The sequence below is a fragment of the Coccinella septempunctata genome, chromosome 4, assembly GCF_907165205.1.
Source record: "Coccinella septempunctata chromosome 4, icCocSept1.1, whole genome shotgun sequence".
NCBI lineage: Eukaryota > Metazoa > Arthropoda > Insecta > Coleoptera > Coccinellidae > Coccinella > Coccinella septempunctata.
Genome location: NC_058192.1, coordinates 9797949 through 9821176, shown reverse-complemented (window position 1 = coordinate 9821176; position 23228 = coordinate 9797949). Strand labels below are relative to the sequence as shown.

The 23228-nt window shown below is 35.4% G+C and overlaps 1 protein-coding gene across 3 annotated transcripts in view; it reads right to left on the bottom strand.

Annotated features, from left to right (window-relative positions):
• Nucleotides 1-1977: 1977 nt before the first annotated feature.
• LOC123311007 (zinc finger protein chinmo-like) overlaps nucleotides 1978-23228 on the bottom strand; it is a 62965-nt gene continuing 41714 nt past the window's right edge. For all 3 annotated transcript variants that reach the window (XM_044894753.1, XM_044894751.1, XM_044894752.1), the window contains exons 2-6: nucleotides 13508-13657; nucleotides 8441-8664; nucleotides 7640-8228; nucleotides 6882-7124; nucleotides 1978-6566 (exon numbers count right to left, since the gene is read on the bottom strand). In XM_044894753.1, the coding sequence (XP_044750688.1) occupies nucleotides 6322-6566; nucleotides 6882-7124; nucleotides 7640-8228; nucleotides 8441-8664; nucleotides 13508-13628 (1422 nt within the window). In that variant the 5' untranslated portion in view covers nucleotides 13629-13657 and the 3' untranslated portion in view covers nucleotides 1978-6321. The remainder of the gene's footprint in view (nucleotides 6567-6881; nucleotides 7125-7639; nucleotides 8229-8440; nucleotides 8665-13507; nucleotides 13658-23228) is intronic.

Here is a 23228-nt window from a genome sequence, read left to right as displayed (position 1 = left end):
TCGAAGTACCACAATCAAGTAAACTATTCAGTTGCTAACTCTCGATAAAATCATGAGTTTCTATTTCAACTTCACTATCGTTCTTCTCTATTTTACTATAACTTCTTGTTGACGAACTTTGCTGTCTTCTTCCTGAAGAAGCTATTGTTTCAGTGAAACACATGCAGTGGCAAAAATTACGTAAATTTAGTTTCTTCAAGTGGTTGATCACAGATTTTCATCAAGCATCGGCCACATAAATTGACAAAATTCTAACAAATATGTCGAATATTGAACGAAATGGATATTCAGTATTAACTCAATCCAGTAGGCTCAAAGTGAAACTCTAGGTACGATATCATCCATCGTTTCGTAAGTCACCAACCCTAAATGTCGGTGGAACAGCCAATTTCACAGTTTAATCCCAGAAATCATCCACTCCAGGATCAGAAAAACTTCAGTTGAACCGAACAAGAGATACCCTGTAACAAGCACATCCATTCTTCCTGCTCATCACAATACACATCATCAAAATGTCATGGAGCATTATTCCAAGTTAAATAGTTGAAAGTACGTTAAGCTATTAATCAGTCTGCGTCCATACAAAAAGTAACGCCCGACGCTAGCCCCAAAGGGTTGTCAGACTCTTTCACCCCTCGGATTTTCCACGGCGGTGCAACCAGAGAGAAAGTGCTCATTGAAACTCTGTACAGTGCTAATCCGGGAGAAACAACATGTAAATATTATATAGTTGGTACATGCACGATGAGTAACCGAGAACCTTAATTTACATGTGAAAGGGAGCTAATGACGACCTCATTTGATAATGGATCCTTTAAGTCTCTGATCGACATGCAGAAGTGAAATAATTACGGGAAGGAAAAAGGTTGACACCCTGAATGATGACAGTGATGCGAACACTCAGATTTATTACGCGATGCACATACGTGTGGGGTCGCTCTCCAACATTCGAAAAAAACAACAGAACTTGCGTCTGAGGTAGTAGTTATACTAATCCAGAAGGTTTCTTGTCATAGTACCTAGAAAAATTTGGACAGGTAGTTCAACATTGCTGTGGGATGACTGACAAGTTTTCCAATTTGATAACGGCCGAAAAACCACCGAAGTTTTCTGGTTTTTCTCTCAAAACAACTGAACGAAGTGTTTTTGGACCATAAATATCATTTTCGAAGTTGTAGAGTATAAAATTGTTTAAAATTTTGTATCCATAAACTATATTTTATCAAACCTAAGCCGATGAGCTTCAAATTGGCAAATATCCAATGTTTGGACCTCTAACTATAAATTATCATCTATTCATTGGCATCTGGTAATGAGGCATGTTCGTACAAGTTTCTCAGGTCAGTCTCGGATTGTTTTGTGGTGGAATAAAGTCAGTGATCATTTGATCCCTGATTTTCAAAGGAACAACTTTCGTTTTTGGCCAATTTTTGCCATTTTGAGAAAACCCCTCCAAATTTGATCTGTAAGTTGGTTAATATTGGCTTAAGGCAAAGTTGATATATATCTACAAATTTTAGCAAATTTGATGGTCTACAACTTTGAATATGGACAAAAACTGTTTTGCTCTGTCTACCTGCCTAATATTAATATTCCATACTATACAGTTATTTTTTTATCTTAGGAAGAAAATGACAAATATTGGCAATAAACTAATGACAGTTTAAAGATTATATTTCGCGTATCTTCCAGAAAAATCATCTCAGATCGGAAAATGATGCACATTCCGAAGAAGCAATTCTTTTAGTGATAAATCCATAGACATATTAAAATTTTGGTTTGGGGTAATAAGTCTATGGATAAATCTGAGAAGTACAGCGATCTCGAAGCAACCGTCAAAACATTCATACTCACGCAAAACGTGAAATCTTCATCATTTTCAAGAAGAAATGGATGAGGCTACATCTGATCCCATTCTGTATTTCATAGAATATTAGCAAATATTTGTAGAAGGGGTACGAAATGAAGCAATGAAGAAACGACAAATTGTTTATTAAAATTAATAAGGTAAAACAGAACATGAATACATAATCATTTATTTGCGTTCACTTATATACAATATGTAGGTTTTCAATATTTATACTCCAAAAACTCTCGGAGTGGAATTTTGTGATGGTATCATATACATAATATAGTGAGAATTCTGCATGGATGATCAAAGAATATCAACAGGTTGATACTCTTTAATTCACCGATGATTTGGTGAATTGGTTGAACAGTGTGACAATGTAACGTTATCTGCTACATAACGAAGGGATGAATGCTATAATAATTACAATGTGAATGTCACAGCTTGATTTTAAAATTTAATTATTACTGAATTCAGGTGGTAATCAAGTATCAACCGATACGAATTATGTGAATCTTCAACGTCAATACTTGAGTACTATGCCATTTTTTAAAGGAATCGTTTGACAATGACGATTTTCATCTGATCCGAATTTGAAACTGAGTTTTGATCAACGAAAAGAAACAGAAATACAAGAATCAATATGGGGAATCTGGGATTTTGGCACCATCAGCCACATCGAGAAATTATATCGAAAATCGAGAAGAAATAGATGAAGTTCAATAAACCAAAAATGAAACGAATATTTTTCTATTCGTTGATCAATATCTCAGGTTCCATATTCACAATATATATATTCTGATCGAAAATAGTAATTTAGAGTCTCTACTGAATTTCTCGAATGAAAATTGTAGAGTTTGTCCTTTAAAAAATATAAGGCATTGCTGGCATTATTCCTTTAACCTATGACACATCTGGTTTCTTACCTAGAAGGTCTAATTATTATGTAAGTATGTATTAGCAACAACTTATTTAAATTATTATAAGAATTAACGAGATTCCAAATTTCCCTGAATTACATTTGTGTATATATAATTATGAAGTTCGTTTTGTACTTGTTCATCCTGAGTTAATACACCTAGGTAAGCATAAACAATAGAATCCTTTCCAGAATACATTATTTGTACTTCATAGAGAAGGGCAGTGAGCTACACCAACTTCTGAGGTAGATTAGTATATAATTTGTACTGTTACATCAAAATCATTTCACGAAACAGTAACAGACAAAGAATATGAAGTGTAGATATTATTCGAGACGTTATACTTTTATTTGATTTTATATACATAAATTTATGCAATGCTTCCAAATGCTTTTTTCCATTTTACCGTACATCCAAGACATTTTGCACACTGAAATCGAGGTTAGGTAGGTATTCATGAAAATTCTCAAAACTGCAAACCCCCAACTTCGACATTTAACAACAACAATATAAAATCCATGGTTATAAAGTTTTCTAGGCTTAAATCAATCGAAGAATCCATGATGGAAATTCCAAAAATTAATTGAAAATTATCGAAAGGGAAGCAATAATATCGGTGAAATTCATTGACACAAAAATGAGTTTGGAGATTTCAAGCATAAGCTCAGTTTACATGAAAGACCCCCTGTAATTCTCGTCAAGGTATGACCCACTGAAGCCTTTCGTACTTCTTTGGTAACACCTTGTATTACTGAAAGTGTTGTGGGTAAGTTTTGAGATTTTTCAAGCACGATAACTCCGGGAAAGTATACTCAAAATGAGGAACATGCAACGCCCCAACAAGTTATTCAATATTTCATCCATTTCACGAATAATATACATTTATTTCATGCAGTAACATTGCATTGCCACTTAGCTGATTTTCAACATATCGAGACAACTGGGCATAAAAACCGCTGGATTCTACCCCATCTCAAATTCCTGAATCACTATAGCGATTTTAGGTGCACGCGAATTTGAGATCGGGCCAAGTCCAGCTGATTCCTGACATGAATTGACAAAAGGCTTAGCTTGATGCAGTGCAGAAGACATGTAGAAGGTACATGTAAGATCACCAACATTTAGAAAACTAGAACACCCAGTAAATCCGATCAGCGTCCATCCAAAATTAGCTTCGTTCGACTCCCAGCATAACACTTTTTCTTCAGAATTCATCCCAGCATAAACATATTGCAATTTCGAAAATATGTACCTAAGTAGTAACAGAAACTTCGGAACTAACTATGATGAACTATTCAACTCTTAATTCATTTAGTTTTAAAAACTAGCTTAATTAAAAACTTAACATGAATATATCAAACCTAAGGTTATTTCTTCGAACCCTGATGCGTAAGCACATTATTTATAATATTAAAATACCCGTTATAACAAAATACTTTATGTCGCTGAAATAATCTCCCGGTTGAAAGACACAACAATAAAAAAAAAATCCAGAACTATTTACAAACTCAAAAGTAATACTAGATTTCCAATAAAAGGACAAGAAAAGACCACAACGCTTGAAATACTGTGGAAATAATACCTCTAGATATTGAAACATTCTCAGAGGTCATATTTTAGTTGGCCTGAAGAATTTCCGACAATTTTATTGGCTTTCTTAATGCGGGAAATTATTTCAACAACTCCCTGAAATTATCTCTGTTTCATTTGCAAAATGGTCTAAGCATATTCATTCAACCTAAACGTATGTAATATTGGAAGATACCTTCAATAAATATAATTACAATTTGCTTCCAATATTTCATACATAAAAATGCCGCAATCACACTAAGAACAAACCCAACAAATACAGATATAAAACAATTGTATCCGACAAGAAAATATAATAAACATATTAAAAGAAAAAGGATCCCTTCCATTGTAAAGGTAGAAAAGGTAAAAATGAGGTAGATACATTTTGAAACTGCGAATTTCAAGTATTGGACAATATATTGAACATATGTGGTAATCTATTGGAGGTAGTATATTATTAATCTGTCACATATATATTCGTTTTGTACTTCGTTTACAAAAACCTGTATTAAGAACCTAATCTAGTTTCGATAAAGTAAATAAAAACTATAACGTTGAATTGTCATGTTACTGAGGTAGAGAATATTTGGATGATAAAATGAATATTATTATTATAATATAAAAGTCCTTAGGGAACCTTTAGGAATACTGTATTACTGAGGTAGCTAGGTTTGACTAGGAGCTTCTATTATGGAACTTATATAAATACTTGTAGTGTAGTGAGGAAAATTTAACTGTATATTGTGTATTTATCAGCTTTTTATGGGGAAGATAAAACCGTAATATTTTTTGTTTCAAGGTTCAAATTAATCCAGGAAAAAACTTAAAAAACTTGGAAATACGTTCAGGGTTCTATAAAAAAATACGGGGTGAAATTCCTTAAAATAGCCAACCCCTCCTATTCTATGAACTGTATTTGAGCGGAAAAATCAAACACAGATATATGTAAATATTTCAGAGTTGCCTGGCAACTTATAAAATTCATGTTCAGTAAGTGATAAAAACTTAAAAGATAATTTTCGTGAACCCGATTCACCTGAGCTGTTTTGTATTTGTTTCGCCTGAGTATGAATTAAATATACCTGAGCAATCAACTAAACTCTAAGGAAGTTAAACATGTTGCACACTAAATGACTAGTTGAATATACATATGGTAAAATAATGAGGCAGCGTCCTGAAACTATGAGGTAGTTGATGGAATTTTCAATCACATTTGCCAGAAGTGATCTGGTTTTTCGGTTTCTGGCAATTTCACTCGAAAACGAACATTAAAAAAAGTATTTAGAAAAAATATATAAGTACAACAAAATATAGTCTATTGTAGATAACAAAATAAACAAGTATTCTAGCTTCTGCTGGTCACAATTGCCTTGAGGTAGTTAATGGCAGTTCATTTGTTGTAAAACTAATAGTACCTGAGTCACTGGAGGACAACCTTCTCCACAGACAAACTGACAGGTTTGATAAAAGTGTAGGTATTGAAGTGAACAAGAGAGTTTTTATAGTTCAAAGACCATTTAAGTTCGAAGTGGAAATATATAGGAGTAATTGGAAGAATGGAATTGTTTAAATCCTAAACTGTCAGTTCTGACTGGGTAAAGGGATAATTAATTTATCCTTATTGACTAAATGCGCTGATATTGTGTGAGTTTGAGGAAGATAAAGGGGTAAAAGTGAGCAGCAGAGTATAACTTCAACAACCTGAGTGAATTAACAAATAGAAACATCATCTAATGACGCTGAAAACAGAACAAGACCAGCTCGTAATGTTGAATCCTTTCAAGTCCAATTTTGTAACCGTACATCCTAACTAAAGTATAAAAATGACACATATCATATTTTCAAAGTTATAACAACACAGATAAGAGTTATAAATCCGAGTTTGACGGTAAAAGAGAATATATAATATATATTATATGTACATCAGATCTCTGATTATACCGTCTAGCTCAGAAACTGATGCCAACATCAGGTACCTTATTATGGGACGTGGTTGTGCACCGGCGGCTGCTGCTGCGGGTGTTGTTGATTTTGGAAAGCCTTAAGGCTTAATTCGGTTTTATGTTCCCGAGCTATGTGTCTTCTTACCGTATTGTTTCGGGTGAATGTACGCGAACAAAATGGACATGGTACTCGTATTCCCTGATGCCTCTGCCTAATATGGGCCCTCAGATTCGTTTCGTAACCATATAATCTTTCACAAAAAGGGCACTTCAACTTTTTTCCTGCAAGAAATAACTCACTGTAAACGAATACTTCAACCAGAAGAAGCAACAGAAACGATGTGTCTAAATATGGACTGTCCCTATTAAGGAAACATATTAGAGGATCACGAAAAACCCCTGTATAAATATCTAGCATTGTGATAGGTACTGTTTTTATTATGGTACATATGTGATTGCCATAGAAAGTGTTTAACTCGTAGAAAATGTTCAATAATCACAAGTAACTTCAAGTTATTGCTAAAATAAATAGACTATAGTTTCGTTACGTGTTTTTTGATCCATTTTCTTCGTTGATTATTATTTAGTCATGCTTACCATCCGGTGTATTGACGGAGCCCGCCTTGTTTACTTTTGCAGCTACAGTATTCCAGAGAGATGTGGGTATCAAATCGCTTTTATCCATATCATGACTGTAGTTCGACATATTTCCCAAGGAGCCATTGGCATTATTCGATGAAACCGTATTATTACCACAATTACCGTTACCATTTCCACCAGTACTACTTGCAGGTTCTTCCCTTTCCAGTTTTATCGTAGGGTCCATTCTCATTCTTAAATCTGAAACAAAGATGATGATATTCAGGTTCTACAGCCTCCGAAGGATATGAATCAATGAATGTTAAGACATTTCTGCATTAGATTTTGAAGAAAACTCAAAGAAGTTAATGCAGGGTGCCGCAGAGCCTATTGACGACTTTCGTAGGGTCACTGCTGGGGTTGTGCTAGGGGCAGGTAGGCGAGGAAGAGCTCTTTGTGTTCCTCAGGGTCGAAATCGACTACATCGGTGTATCAGTGCTACATTTACTACTGATTCGAATAAATGGAACCGTTTTTGTCCAACTTTTACCATTTTTAGTCCCTTGAAACTCGTCAATCAGCTCTGTCGTACCCTGTATTACAAACATCTGTTGCTGAGAAAAATTCTAATAAATCTTCATTGAAAACAACCACTAAATATTTTTTGCAGGACCCATATTCTGGCTTAGTGAGAAATTGTTTTCATACGTATAAATGTATATACGAGTGAACCTTATGCCAAGAAGTGTGAAGCCTTGATTTGACTCTTCTCTTACCTTCTGGACAGCCAGGATCCTGGCACATATTGGCACTGTCGCTTTCCGGACAAATCAGTGCAGTGGCAGGATCTGGATCGAATCTATTTTCCGGAGGGGCGTCTGCCTCCTGGTTTGGCTGGTTGGGAAAAGGACAGGAGGAAGTCGGCGACGGTCTGTACGCCAATGACAAGGGTCCCGGCGATCCAGGCCTTCCAGACTTGCTCCCGTCTCTCAGAACAGACGCCCTGTCCTGGAGAGCCTGCTCGATTGGTGGACTCCTCTGGGATCTCTTGATGTTATTCAAATTGTCGAATGCCGAACCGCTCGATGGTATTCTCTGGTCGTATTGCCTGTAATGGTGGGGTGGCTGCATGTATGGTGACATCGCAGGTGAATAGCTAGGGGACGGACTTGACTGAGGTTGCTGTTGTTGCTGCTGTTGCTGTTGTTGTTGCTGCTGCTGTTGTTGGTGACTATTCTGACTATCCATTTCTTCTTTCAGGATATTCAGACGCTTCCGTGGTATCGTGGAATCCAGGGTGGTATCCATGTTTGGATGCCCTTGGGCTACTGCTAATTTCTCGTGTTCGATACTGAGACCTTTGACCTGAAAAGAAGAAAAGGAGTTTGAAACCGAGTACCAGGATTTCTTTATACGAAACTGTATTTAATCATTCGATCAGGAAGATTGGACCCTTATAGAACAATTGTGTTCAAATTGATGACGTCAGTCCCATTGAAAATTCCTGTCTGCCAAGAGTTTGTCGATATTTGCCAAACCAGGACGACTATAGAGGTTGTGAAAATAATTTTCCTCACCTGAAGGCACTCAGCAGCTTTGAGGAAACTCGAAAGCGCGTCTTGAGAGACATGTACTTCTCCCTTGTACATGAATTCCAGAAGAGCTGACATGTTGGAGGCAGATGTACCGTCCAGTATCACCAACAGATTCTGATGCAGCATCGCTGGAGCTGTTTCGAACAGATCAGCTAGGTGCTTACTGCATGCTGCTAAGATGAGCTTGTGTGCTCTGAATGTAACCCCTGAAACAAAAAGAGAGTCAAATTAAACATTGCCGTTTTCCATAAAAATATTCATTTATATAAACAAGAATGTTAGAAAATTAATAAAAATTTTTTTTATAATTTCAAATATCGTATATCACAAATGTGAATTACAAAAATTTATATATCGGATGAGAGTATTTTTCATAACATATGTGGTACTGGGGCAACTAGTATAAGTAGAGCCCGGTACAAATTAGGTCAAACCAATTGTCCTAATTGTGCTGAATTGGAAGTGCATAGGAATTCGCCTATGACATTATTCACAAGCATTACGTCAAACTGCATTGATTAAAATATCTTTGAATGTTATCGATTGAAACTGAGGATAAGTAATGAAAAGGCAATATCGTTGAGTAATATCAAAATTATAAGGCGGATATGTAATTTTTCATTGTTCTCTTCTAGGAAAATTTTTTGAACAGGCAAGACAGTCTTACGTTTTTCAATTCGTTTTATTTCGAATTCGTCATCGTTCATTTTGATTGAGGAAATCTTCCTATTCGGAGAAAATGACTTGATTCCAATCATACTGTTGTTTAATTGTAATTCCATCCATCTATATTCTATACAGGGTGAGTATTTGACTCGTACAAATATTTTAACAGTAAATTCTTGAGGTCAAAACAAACACTTTTTTCCTATAGCTAAATCTGTAACTCAACACATCTATGAGTCTTTTAAAAAGAAATGCATCCGGTCAAAGCACCAAATTTTTCGAATTTCACAGATATTTTTGAAAATCAAATTAATCGAAAACGGCGCATTATACGAGAAAATATGAAAATTACTTTTATTTTACAAAACGCTCAAATATTCAATAGATAGCGTCCAACTTAGTTTCAAGAGTTGGGTTCTTTGAATTTTTGGTATTTTTATGGTAAGTAATGGTCATAATGAGATAAGACGTGGGTGATTTCTTGTGGTCTAAAGAAATTGATCAAATAAATGGAAGATTATATTCCGAAATTCATCTCATTTCATAAAACCGTTTGTGAGACAGAGAGATGGGTTTTCAACAGCCTGTATCTTTTAAACCGAGCAAATTCGGAAAAAATGGTAAAGGAAAAAATTGTTTCTTTTGACCTGAAGAATCTACTGTTAAAATATTGGTACGAGTCACTGAGTCAGAGACGCACCCTGTATAGTTCACAATAGCAAATGTATATGGCGCAGGAGTCTATTGATGATAGAATTGGGATGTTCATCAAGCATAGGTTTATCTATTTAATATTCGCCCCTTTAAAAGGCAAACCAACATCTTTTTTCTTATGGAAACGCATTGGAATTGGGGGGTTTTATGCAGGCGACTTATGGTGAAATGGTTTATTTTGTTGACTTATGAAAACGCCCTGAATTATTCAAGTGATGAACCTTGAACTTGCGTTCAAGTTCCACTCGTGATGGAATCAATTCAAATTGGAAACCGTATAGGCTGCTTTCACCCGGATTGTTAACCCCATGACAGCATAATAAAGCTCTGCTGATTCCCAATTATCATCAAGGTTTGACTGCCATTATCAGCGCAGTATACCGCCTTGGGGAATACCTAAGGCTAAGCACCTCTCCCACCTGTGCGAGCTCACACGTAACCCCAGAAGATCAGGCAGAAAATCGATCACCCACGGATACAGTGCACACTACAGATCGGCCCTTGCGTCGAGATCACCTCCGCCAACAGCCTTTAATTGTTAAATTATCAAATACAAAGCAGCAGGCAGGGGAAGGTACAAAATTGAGTTTGCCGAAACCCCAATCTCGCTTCTTTGCAGGGCAAACAAGAAACGCGTAATATGTGAGAATATAATCAAGGAGGCAGTGGGTCTTCTGAGTGAGAGCGAGCTGCCAGATAATTTGAAACTCTAATAGAGCGAACTATATCGCTCTGCGAGTTTTGATACCGGTTCTAATGAAGACGCACCACGGTAATTTCTTTCTCAGGTTGTTTCGAGCCAAGCGTGTGTGTCTCTGAAGTGGGATTAAACTAATAATTTCTGCTGCCGATGATGGGAGTTTAATCGAAATTGGGTTCGGAACTACTTCGGTTTGATTCATAAATGAATAGTCATCAGTTTAATGTTTTACTTGTGAGAGGAGTTTGATGAGTTCCTTCTTGGATCCATAATCGGATAATTCTCCCTCCTATACGAGGTGATTCAAATAGGTGATCGAAAATTAGGAGCATATAGAGGGAGTTTTCAAATGAGTAGAACTCCGTCTAACTTGCCTTCCAAGAAAGATACAGTAACCCAAGTAGAGTTTTCAAAGCTTTAAAATATCATCCTTAAAACCTCCGATAATGAAAATCTAGAGGTTTGTGAATTTTCCCCTATTCGATACTTGAATTATATAAAAATCATCTCGTACAAATATTTTAACAGTAGATTCTTGAGGTCAAAATATACACTTTTTTCCTATACCATTTTTTCCGATTCGGCTTTGATTAAAAGATATAGGCATTTTAAATTTTCATAGTGAGCTATGAGAACCCTAGAGGAACAAAATTCCTATCAGAATAATAAGCTAAATCTATGGCACTTCACATCTGTGGATCTTTTAAACAGAGTTGTATTAAACCAAATTACCCGAATTTCGCAGATATTTTTTATTTTTGAACATGGAATTACTCGAAAACGGCGCATTATACGAAAAAATATAAGGAATACTTTTATTTCTCATAACGTTCAAATATTCATTATATAGCGTCCAACTTAGTTTCAAGAGTTGGGTTCTTTGCATTTTTGGTATTTTCATGGTACGTAATGGTCATAATGAGAAAACTAGAAGACATGGGTGATATCTTTTAATCGAAAAAGATTCATCAAATAAAAGAAAAACTACGTTCCGAAATTCATTTCATTCGATAAAACCGTTTGTGAGATAGAACTGAAAAAAAAAATTTTCTATGGTTTTCCAACAGCCTGTATCTTTTAAACGGAGCCGATTCGGAAAAAATGGTATGGAAAAAAAGAGTTTCTTTTGACTTCAAGAATCTACTGTTGAAATATTCGTACGAGTCAAAGACTCACCCTGTATATCCAATCTTCATGCTCTCAATTCAAAGGAAAAATACAAGCCAATAAGTTATAATTCCATTATATTTTGAAGAATTTCAACGAGATCAACTTTCCTATGTGAAAAAACTGAAATTGGAGTTATTTTACCATAGTTTCACACACTGAATTGTGCTGATTTTTTTTAAATAGTTAAATGAAATTTTCATTATGATAGGCATAATCGAAATAAAATACTGAGTGATCTGATTGATAATAATATGCACCTTTCTTTACCACTTTTGTGAAGTCATTTTGAAGGGGCATTTATCCCTCTCAAACCAGTGGAAGATTTTTCAATGCTTTACATGGATTTCTTTTTTTATTCTCTTCAATCAAAAATAAATGATGAAGATGGAATAATCCTACAGTAGAATATTTTAATTATTAATGAATATGTTCCTATATCTTGAATTACATTAAAAATAGGTACCCATTTCCCATAAAATGATCGTGACGATAAAAAAATTCATCGAGTCGACTAATAATCCAAATTCTCCTTGATACGCCCCTGTCCAAGGTAGCACAGAGATTCGAACGATGATCTCAGAGCAGTTGATAGACCCAAACCAGTGCGAACTCTTCATTTAAAATTCGTGAGGTGTCATTGAAGATGTTTAATGATTCATCAATAGCAAACATGCAATTATGAAACTCTGTAGTGTTTGATTTGAACCATTAGAATCGGGGTTTGATTTCACTCAGGGTTTGTGGTACCTTTATCGATATGTTGATCTGTTAATTAATCAGGTGAAGAAAACATTATTGACAAACTTTTGCGTCTAAATTTTAAAAGAACTGAGCTTATTAGTAGGTACCACGATCCATAAAAACTCATCAAGTCGTGAGGGATTCTGTGTATTTTCAGATATCTCAATTATGTCGAGAAAGCAACTATAGGCCATCAAAAACCTCTCTGTATTCGGGTCATCATCCGAACGCAAGAAGAGAATGAATAGGTGAGAAAACAAATAACATATCCGCCATACTCCGATAATGGACTGGATGCAGCCTCCCATAGTTATGACCAGTAAATGAAATTACTCAACGGCTAGATTGGAATCTGGCCGATCGCCTAACCATCATCGGTAGAAATGGAAGTCCATTAGAAGATATATCCAGATAGAATCGTTCCGAATATGCCTCATTAAAAATAATTGTTATTATGCGAGATACAGTTACCAAATTGCTATTCTTCTGCTGACTTTCAACGTCAGCCTAGTTGCGGTGCATTTCTTCTTGCATCGCTGCTTCTAACTGTACTTTACATTCATATTACGACCATAATAGTACCGTCCGCATTTCTATGGCACGTTGCATATTTTCGTGGGTACTTTCGTGAGTTCTTTAATTCGAGGTATGGCTCATGGGAAACCTCCGAACTCAACTCTGAGGTTGATTGATGGTTCTTCGGATTCAAGTGCAGCGATATGATGATCTTGCTCAAAAAATTGTGTATGATTTTCAATTTTCCTTCAACACAGTATAGGATATGCTTTAAATTTCTTGTTTCTCAGATCCATGTTGGTAGGAACAATTTTTTTTTAAACAAAGGATTACCGTCAAGATCAGAACTCAATTTCGAAAAATCCTTCAATATGATTCAATTATTGAAACTGGTCTCCACAGGCACAAATAATTTTTATTCAGTTGAAAAGAGGCTCAAACAAGTGAATCACACTTAATGATAATCCATGGAAAACCATCATTTCCGCTATAACAGATCTGAGGGATAGGTTTGAGGCGCAGTGAAACAAATGTTGACTTACCATCACAGAATAATGTCACATCCGCCAAATTCTCAGATTTGAAGAGATTACCGAAAGATGTGGCAAGATTCGTCCCAAAGCTATTCCATTTCAGGCAAAACTGTTGCTGCTGAGTTTCCATCTCAACACCGGAATGGAAATAATTATGAGCTGTAACAAAAGAAAGTCAATTAGAAAACACTATGATAGAATAGATTATCAATGGTATTTCTTAATCCAGAAGTGACTTGAGAATACGGGAATAATTCATATGAATTTCATTAAAACCGAGTCGAATCACTTTCAAATAATTATACAGATTTTGTTCATTTGCAAGACAGCTTATTCAATACCCTATCTAGCTGCTCTTCCCAATCCATAATCCCAAATTCGTTCAGGCACTAAAAAAAATTTTGAGTGATTTTCCATAGGGTGTAACCCTAAGAAAAAGTACAGCAGATTTTAGCAAGGAAAACTATAGCTCCAATTGTCCAGTTTTTGTATCTGAAGTTTCACATTCCTAGCTAGAGCTGTTTTTGAGTGATCTCAAGAATACCACCCACAAAAAAAATTTCCAAATTTTTGTGCTGCGGTCTACGGTCGAAATTTTTGTCCCAGCCTCTATATGGGTCAGACAGCTTGTTCGTTTAGCTCAATTTTTTTTAAGACCTTGATGAGCCACTCGAGCTATCGGACAACCTGTTGAAATCACTTGAAAATTTGTAATTTGCTCCCTTAATTTTTTTCAGTAGTTAATTACAATAAGGAGTCTCAAATCGTGTGTGTTTCCAACAAAAACATTCTTTATTTTCCAGCCTGTTTTATGGTTTGTCGGATCAAAAACATTGTCATTTTTTCAGGCACGAAAGTCAATAATTGATAAAAAAACGTACGAACTAATCTGATTACGATAGAGGTATTATAGTTGGTATGAAGTTATAGATACGATATCGCCCCAAAATAGACTTATCAACGAGATAGAGGAACCGCATTGCTTCTTTTGCATCATTTCCTGACCGGTTAAAATAAATCTAACTTACATCTTTGACCCATATTAGATTATGCTCCAATTCAACATGTGTTGTCGTTTCCTAATTTTCCTCAAAACATGTAGGTAGTTTCATAAGATGTAATGGGTTAATCTTTTGTGGCTATGTGGCTTCATATTAACAAATATGGAAAATTCTGAATTCTAGTTTCTGCAGGTTAATGCTGAACTTTTCTTTTTGATTAACTTTGTATATCTCAAAACGAGGAAATTTCAGGACCATTATTTTTTTGTAGAAAATGAATGTCACTCCACCCAAAGTATTTTTCAAAGCTTTTTCTCGATAATTATGCATTTTTGTTCAATTGAGGAATTATCATAATTTCAGACAATTATAGTAATCGAAATCGAAGTATTTTGCGGGAACAAAAAAGGCCTCAGTAGAAGCTAGTATTATGTATTATAATCTACGTATAATAAAAGGTTTTCCCCAATTCGTATGAATCTCCCAGAATCCATAAAAAACAATGATTCCCTGTAATTAAGGGTTTCCCCTAGTAATTCCAAGATAATCAATTTTTCAGTGGCAGCCATTACACCGTTAATGAATGACGTTCCATAAAATCTACCCATCCATATCGATTGTCCCTCGGAATCCCCCTTTCATCCTCCCAACTTTTCTAACCTCAGCAGGAATAGCAGGACCAAAGTATTCCTGCATCCTGCTGAGATTGCACCAACTGGGTTAGATCTCGAATTCAACGTCGCAAATTGTGCCCTCTGCCATGTCGACTTCGATGCGGCATATATGACACGTTCATTAACATGCGTCCAAATCCTTTGTGGAAATTATTGATTTTGCTGGCAGCACACTGCACCTACGGCGTTGCGTGTCCCGTTTTGCGTTGCAGGAATTCGAACGTGAGCCTGCAGGAATTGAAAACTGGACGGGGTTGGATGGGGGGGATATATCAATCACGGCTAACCCTTTTGGATGATACTCCGTGATTTCATAAAATGTCCGAATATCAATTGGGCTGGATTCAGTTTAAGGCGCTAATTTTTTAGCTCTTTTTCGGTAACAAGATGAGATTTTAGGGCAGTGAATATGAACTCTTGAAAATAGAAAATATTTATGCACAAATTAAAAAGAAAACAAAAGGTCCATCGATTGAAACAAGCCTGATTGAGGAGAATTTTACGTAGACCATTGTCCTCTGATATTTTTCAAGAATGCATTAATTACTTTAGAATGTAGGTTCATATATTTTACACTTCACCACTTAAGCTTCAGATACACAAAAAGTTAAGGAAGTACGCACAACACAGGACAGGATATATGCATAGATATATTACAATGTTTGTTATACGAAATTGATGTCTCCCTTAAAACATGTTGACGATTTCCCAATTGATTTTTTTTATATCTTTCTTGTCGAATCAATCCAAGATAACAAATTGAACAAATAATTCGATCATTATCTTTATGAAGCCATTAAAAAAGTACCCAACTCTCTCACACAAGTTCCAAACAATTTTTCAGAAAAATGAGGAAAAATTTTCACAACAAAAGTTTGAATTCCATTTCTGACTTCGAATTACATTATCATATAAAGATATACATTCATTATTGAATCTGTCAGCATATGTGAAGCAGGATGTTTTGAGCAAAAATGCCAAAAACAACAAAGAGTTCCGAATCCAAAACAGTAAGCCTTCCATGTTGCTTTCAGAAAGTTTGGCAATTTTTAACAAGCTACTGGAGTTTACCCGTGATAACTTCAGCACTGACCTGAGATATCTTTCCCGAACACGCAAGATTTTACCACTTTTTCAAGGTCTTCTTTCGAACCACCTCGAAGGAAAATCTCCATTTTGACACATCGAATAATGACTCGAGAAATAGAGGATACACTTTAATTTGTTCCTTTGGGAGCTTTCTGTTTGAATGTTATCAATTCTCCGATGCTTTCTCGAATATAATTTCAATGTATCGATATTCTTTACCCATTATTTCAGATACTGAATTCGATTGTTACAATTCTTTCCATCAGAAAAACTGTGGTCTGTTACGCTTATTACTACTGAAGATTTTCCACTTGACTTGAATTCAATGAAAAAATGTATGAGATACATATCACATTTTTTTCATTTCACCATTATGCTGAAAACTATTGAATTCTTGGAAATAATCATTAACCAAACTAAAAAAAACTGTTAGCAGAAATAATGGGTAATCTCATGTATAAGCAACTGATCAATAATAATTCTTAATTGATATATGAATGTTTTTTTAAATAGGTATCTCTCAAAATTGAATTGAAGAGAATAGCCCCTAAAATCATCAGATTAGAGACCACTGTGCCTCTCCTTGGGTAGTCATTGAGAAAGTGTTGTTGATAAAACCAAGTATCAATCTACTCAATATAGCATCTTCGCCAAAGCATGTATGTGGTAATATAATACACTGATGTTATGTCCATATCTGTGGCTTTTCCTAGGATCGCAGGTTTAGAGAAGATATTTTCTAGTCCAAACAGTATCAGCTTAAACGGTAGCACTAAAACATCAATTGGTGCGAAGAGATTCTGCGAGGTACCATTTTGGTATCTGGGTGAATCAGGAGAATACAAATGATACGTTCGACAAAATGTTGAATCAAGGTTTTATAGCATTCATATGAACGCGTGCTTGAAAACAATTCCAATTTTCTCATATAAAAATTGCATACCCTCGAAATGACCTAATTTTCCATTCAATAATTGCAAAGTGTCGCCACCTTTCTCAAAAGTGACCCCATATTTATGACTTTACAATCGAAAGAAGTCCCCATGACAATAACGATTTGATATGGGCGCAATAGAAACTGTTGGTGAAATTCAACATATATAAAATTGAACTGAAAAATTAATGGGTCACACATCATACCTCTCCAACCTCAAACTGAACAAGGACACCAACACACCCTAAAAAAGATCCTTCCAAAAGAACCAACACTCCGGTAAAACGTAAACTTTACATTTCAACCAATCTTCCAGTCGAACGCGCACGAAAAATCACAGACTCAGCAGCAAAAACAAGCCGCTACGACTGAGGAAGAACGAGAACACGAAAAGCACCCCTTTTCCATCTTCATTACCATAGGATGCAGGGCGAAACGCAACATTCCGTCCTATTTCCACGAGCTGCATTTTCCAATCATTCTTCTTTGTTAGTGTTATTGATTTTCCTGGCAACACAATGCACCTTAGCGTTGCGTGTACTCCTGTCGGGTTGCAGGAACTGAAAGGCAATGCAGGACGCACGGGGAACACGACTTTTGGAAGGGGTTGAGTCATTCGGGGTGCATGTGTAAGACTGGGACGAATTGCGAATAATCTATGGGTTGGGACCTTCCGAAGGGACGTAGGACTTCCCGTGTAGAGCTTGGCTTTTGTGAAGAAGTCCTGAAAAGGTCGTCCTGCTGAGGGATGGAAACTATTCAGGTTCCTGGGATCGACGACACGTTGAATTGTTGAACTGGTTTGTGAGGTCATTGTCGTCATTGCATTATTATTTAGAATATTCGATATAGAACTTCTAAGTTCTGTATCTATGTTCTAACATAGATACATAGAATGGAAAATAAACATTCCAAAGACTGAAGTGAGTTAGTTGCTTAGTGTCGCCAATCACATTTGAGACAGTTGATTTGGACATCAGTGTCACATAAATTTTCCGAACGGATAAATAGGAAGTATGTAAGTTTTTCAATTGAATGCCACTGCCTTAGTGTCGCGCTAGACAGAGAAACATCGAATGTAGGTCCTACAAAACATTCATTTGTAGCACTGAATGTCCATTCCATGTATCTATGTTCTAATATATAGAACGCTGTCGTAGAAAAATGTGCGTTAAATTCGGAATTCATTATAGAAAGAAGCACAATATACACTTTGGATTTGAAAAAGTTCAGTGAATCAAAGAAAGTTTTCTTGTTGTTGTGTACTCAGACCGGTCAATTACTACTTCAAATTGCGTTCTTTTCGATGCAGGAATATGTTATACAGCGTGTCCCAAATTTGAAATATGTCGTCATGGATGACGTCGTATTCTAATTTTTGTATGACAATTCTTAAATACAGCGTATTTTTGAATAGGTACTACTCGACCTCTCTGAGCATACTCACAACATAAACACTATCTTTGATTCCAAGTTAGAAACTAGCACTGTACAATGATTGAAAAATAAATGGATTCCATCGGTTTTGCTGGTAAATCCTGCTGTATACAGGCTCTAACGAATATTTTAACAGTAGATTCTTGAGGTAAAAAAAACACTTTTCTCTTTTAATATTTTTCGAATCAGCTCGATTCAAAAGATACAGGCTGTTGAAAAACCATAAAATATGTTATTTTTAGTACTATCTCACAAATGATCTTGTACAATGAAATGAATTTCAGAATATAGTTTTTCATTTATTTGATTAATCTTTTCCAAACACAAAATATCACCCACGTCTTCCATTATGATCATTACGTACGATAAAAATACCAAAAATTCGAAGAACCCAACTCTTGGAACTATGTTGGAGGTTATCTGATGAATATTAGATCTTTTTGTAAAATAAAACAACTATACATCTCTGTTCAAATGATCCACAATCTTTTGAACAGAGTTGTATTCAGCCAAAGTACTCTTATTCATCAAATTAGTCGAATAGCGCTACCAGAAAATATAAAGAATACTTTTATTTTACAAAACGAATATTCATAAGAAAGTGTCCCACTTAGTTTCAAGAGTTAGGGTCTTTGAATTTTTGGTATTTTTGTGGACGTAATGGCCATAATGAGAATTATGTATTATATCTTATTGTGTTCGAAAAAGATTTATCAAATAAATGAAAAAATAATCATTTCATTCGATGGAACCGTTTGTGAGGTAGAACTAAAAATAAAATTTTTCATGGTTTTTCAACAGCCTGCATCTTTTAAACCGAGCCGATTAGGAAAAAATGGTAAAGAATTTACTATTAACTTATTTGTACGAGTCAAAGACTCACCATGTATATCCACTCAGCAGGTAAGACCTTAGATATATATTTTTTGAATATTTTGAATACGTCGAGGTTATCATTAATTGATGTATATGTATATCCGAAATATCCGGGAATCAATTTTTTAATTATTCTGTATTTTCTTATATCCTGATTATATTTGAATAATTACTCTCCCACGATGCGTGAATAGAATGATTTTCACAGCTGAAAATTGTAAAGACTTCATCATTACACAAGATTCAAACTCCCATATTATTTTTCAACATAGTAACTTTTCTAGAATATTTCAACTCCACAGTAGCTAATGAATTCCAAGTCATTCAAATGCATGCCTTTATGTACTTTTAGTCTTTGCAACTCCATTGTTTTCAAAGTGGTCAATACCGTTTAGAAACCTCGGAAACTCTTACCATTCAATTAGAAATCAAAGTCTATTCGAATTGAATGCAAAATATTGAACTCTCAGATGGTTCACGTCATAAAATAGCAGTGGAAATCGAAATTGCCATTCCCGAAGCTAAAACAGTCCTGGAACTAAGTTTTCATTATCAAAAAGGTTGGAGTTTTTAACAAAGAAGAAGAAAAATTTTCATTGTTATTTAATTGCTTGTTTTTTCATGTTATGCAATGTCTTTTTTATCCATTCGATTAAAGACAGTAATTCAGGCAAACAGGTGATAGCGTTGTTTTGAATAATGGGCGATAATTATCAATTCATCACACCGACTACTACAATATGGCTATAAGTAGATGGATACGATGGTGTATAATTTTTTCAAACCCCAGGGCCACACAGTAGGGCTTACGAGAGAAAATCAATTATGTTCGAGAATTATCGCTGTATGGTCGGTAGATTCTCAAAGGTATTATTCTCAGGGATTAACATAGAAAAGAAACGTTTTCCTATTATGAAACACTCATTTCGTATCTGACTAGGAAACACTTACAAATTTTGCTCTATTGATATATGACGAAATTCACATCTATTCACTAGATATGGAAGAAAATCGATTATAATCTAGAAACGAAAGGTCTATTTTTATGATCAAAACAGATACAAAATATATTGTTCACTTCAATGACATTGAATCTACAAATACCGTTTGTGAAAATCTTTGAGTATGGACTTCGTTCCTCCAAATAAATAGTGAAGCAATCAATATTGATTGCTTGACAGCTATTGAATCAGAACTATTAGCTAATGATGTATAAGGCTTATAAAGACGTATTTTGGTGACTATTGTCTCCCATTTTATCACACAATCCCCAAAGAAAAAAATGCTGAACTATGTGGCCCAAACTTGATGAATATCCCTAATTGAACTGAATGGCTAGAATGAAAAAGGGAGTTGAAGTTTGTTTTTCAATTAATTTTTGTTTCCATTTCAAGAATTTGCTCTAACTTAAAAAATAACATTGAAGGTTTTTTCCGGAACCAGTTTCATGAGACATATCTGATGTTGTGCATTGCGTTCCTGAGAAAAACAGTGTCTAAAAAGCCCTCATCTGTCATTTTTAGAATGGTGAATAACTACCAAGATAGAAGAAATGCTAAGGCCCGGTACTTTCACCTTTCTATGTCAATAAGTATCTGTCAAATAATTTCCTAACTGAAGGATACATTATTTCGGTGTTTTCACATGAAATTATTTGACGAATAACAATTCTATGAAAACACGGTATACTACTTTTCATTGATTAATGTAAAATAAGACATCGCATTGTATAAATTGTCATAATTCCAACTAGGAAGCAAATATTTCGTGAAAATCATACAAAGAATAACCATACTTAAGAATCTAAAAAATTCAACCAATAATGACGTACCGACATTCGATCTATGACAAATAAACTCTTATTATTAAGTTTCAACATAGACATAGACACAGACATGTCTATATGTCTATGAGTTTCAATGACAGATTTATTCAATGAATAACACTATCTGAAACTGAAAAGACTGCATTTTTACTTATCCTAAGGCCCGGTACTTTCACCTTCGAATAAATATTATTCAACCAATAATGACGTACCGACATTCGATCTATGACAAATAAACTCTTCTAATTAAGTTTCAAAGACAGATTTATTCGATGAATAACACTATCTGAAATTGAAAAGACTGCATTTTTACTAATCTTACGAATAAGACTTAATAAATGCGAATGAATTTATTTATTCGCACGTGAAAGTACCGGGCCTAAGAATAATACTTATCTATCGAATAAATTTAGTAATTCGCACGTGAAAGTACCGGGCCTTAATAAAATAACCTCTCCATGAAACATGACGATGATATTGTTTAATGCCAGCAATATTTACATATTTCAGTTTTGGGAATATGAAGTAATCAGTCATAGAATTTCGAACTTCCATAGCCTACTTGACCAATTTATTTGGGCGCATCACGATCGGACAAAAAGTGAGCTGTGTGGAGTCAAACTTCAACATCATAAAATGACCAAAAAAGTGGTATTTTCGGAAAAATATTTGTGAACATCCCACGTACAGCGAAGTGAATTCGTTTCTCACAATAGGGCAGTGAACCTCCTGAACTCACAAAACTACATCCTGGCAGATCGGGAAGATAGGAATCAATCGGATTCTCCACTCCATAGACCGACAAACAGCACGATAACTCACAATTTTTTCTCTGTCCCGAGAATCGATCCAGAAGGGCAAATGAACCTTCTCGTGACTACGCTATCTATTTGCAGGTTGAACTTTCGCTCTCGCTGCCCGTTCCATCCCATTGCAAAAAACGCGGAAAACTATTTCAGGGGGCTCATATTTATGTTTATATTATCCTAGTCGCGAATATTCCGCAAACGCTGGAGTCCTGCCAGGAGGTTAACGCTCGTTTTATTGCACAGCAGGACTAGGCTAGGATTTTTCAATATAGTCGTGGGTAGTTTTCGACTATCGTCTACGCCAGGGTCGGCGAAAATAAAACTATAAATCGGGGGATTTTATTGAAGCTCGATGGTTTCATCATGAGGGATTTAGGGTGTTTGGGACACTCGGTTCCGTGCAGATTTAGGTCAGGGGTTTGATGAACTGTGGACTCGAAAGTTTAACTATATGAAGAATTAAGGTTTGAATATAATCGTTCCTAATAATGCCTGTTATCAAACAAGGTGTGAATGAAAAATAAGGAGTGATTTTAAGCCTCCAACGAAACCAAAATATATACAGAGTGAGTCTTTGACTCGTACATATATTTTAACAGTAGATTTTCGAGGTCAAAAGAAACACTTTTTGCCTTTACCATTTTTTTCGAATCGGCTCGGTTTAAAAGATACGGGCTGTTGAAAAACCATAAAAAATGTTAGTTCTCTCACAAACGGTTTTATCGAATGTAGTAATAATAGTTTTTCAGCAGGAATTCTCGATCAATTCTAGTGATCAATAATTTCTTTCGTTTGATTTTCTGCACTCGATCGCTATGCAACGCGAAACACGCAATTTGACCCAAGAGAAATATGCCCAAGCGGTAGTTTTGCGAGAAGAAGGGTGGACATACACAAGAATTGCAGAAAGGTTTGGAGTTTCTCATACAAGTGTGTCCAGAATGTTGCAGCGATTCAGAGAGACAGGTATGAATGTCCGAAGACCAGAACAGGGTAGACCACGGGTAGCAACTGCCATTCAAGAACGTTACTTGAGAGTTTCTTCGTTGAGACAACGGTTTGCAACCGCTCGCCTCCTTCAAATT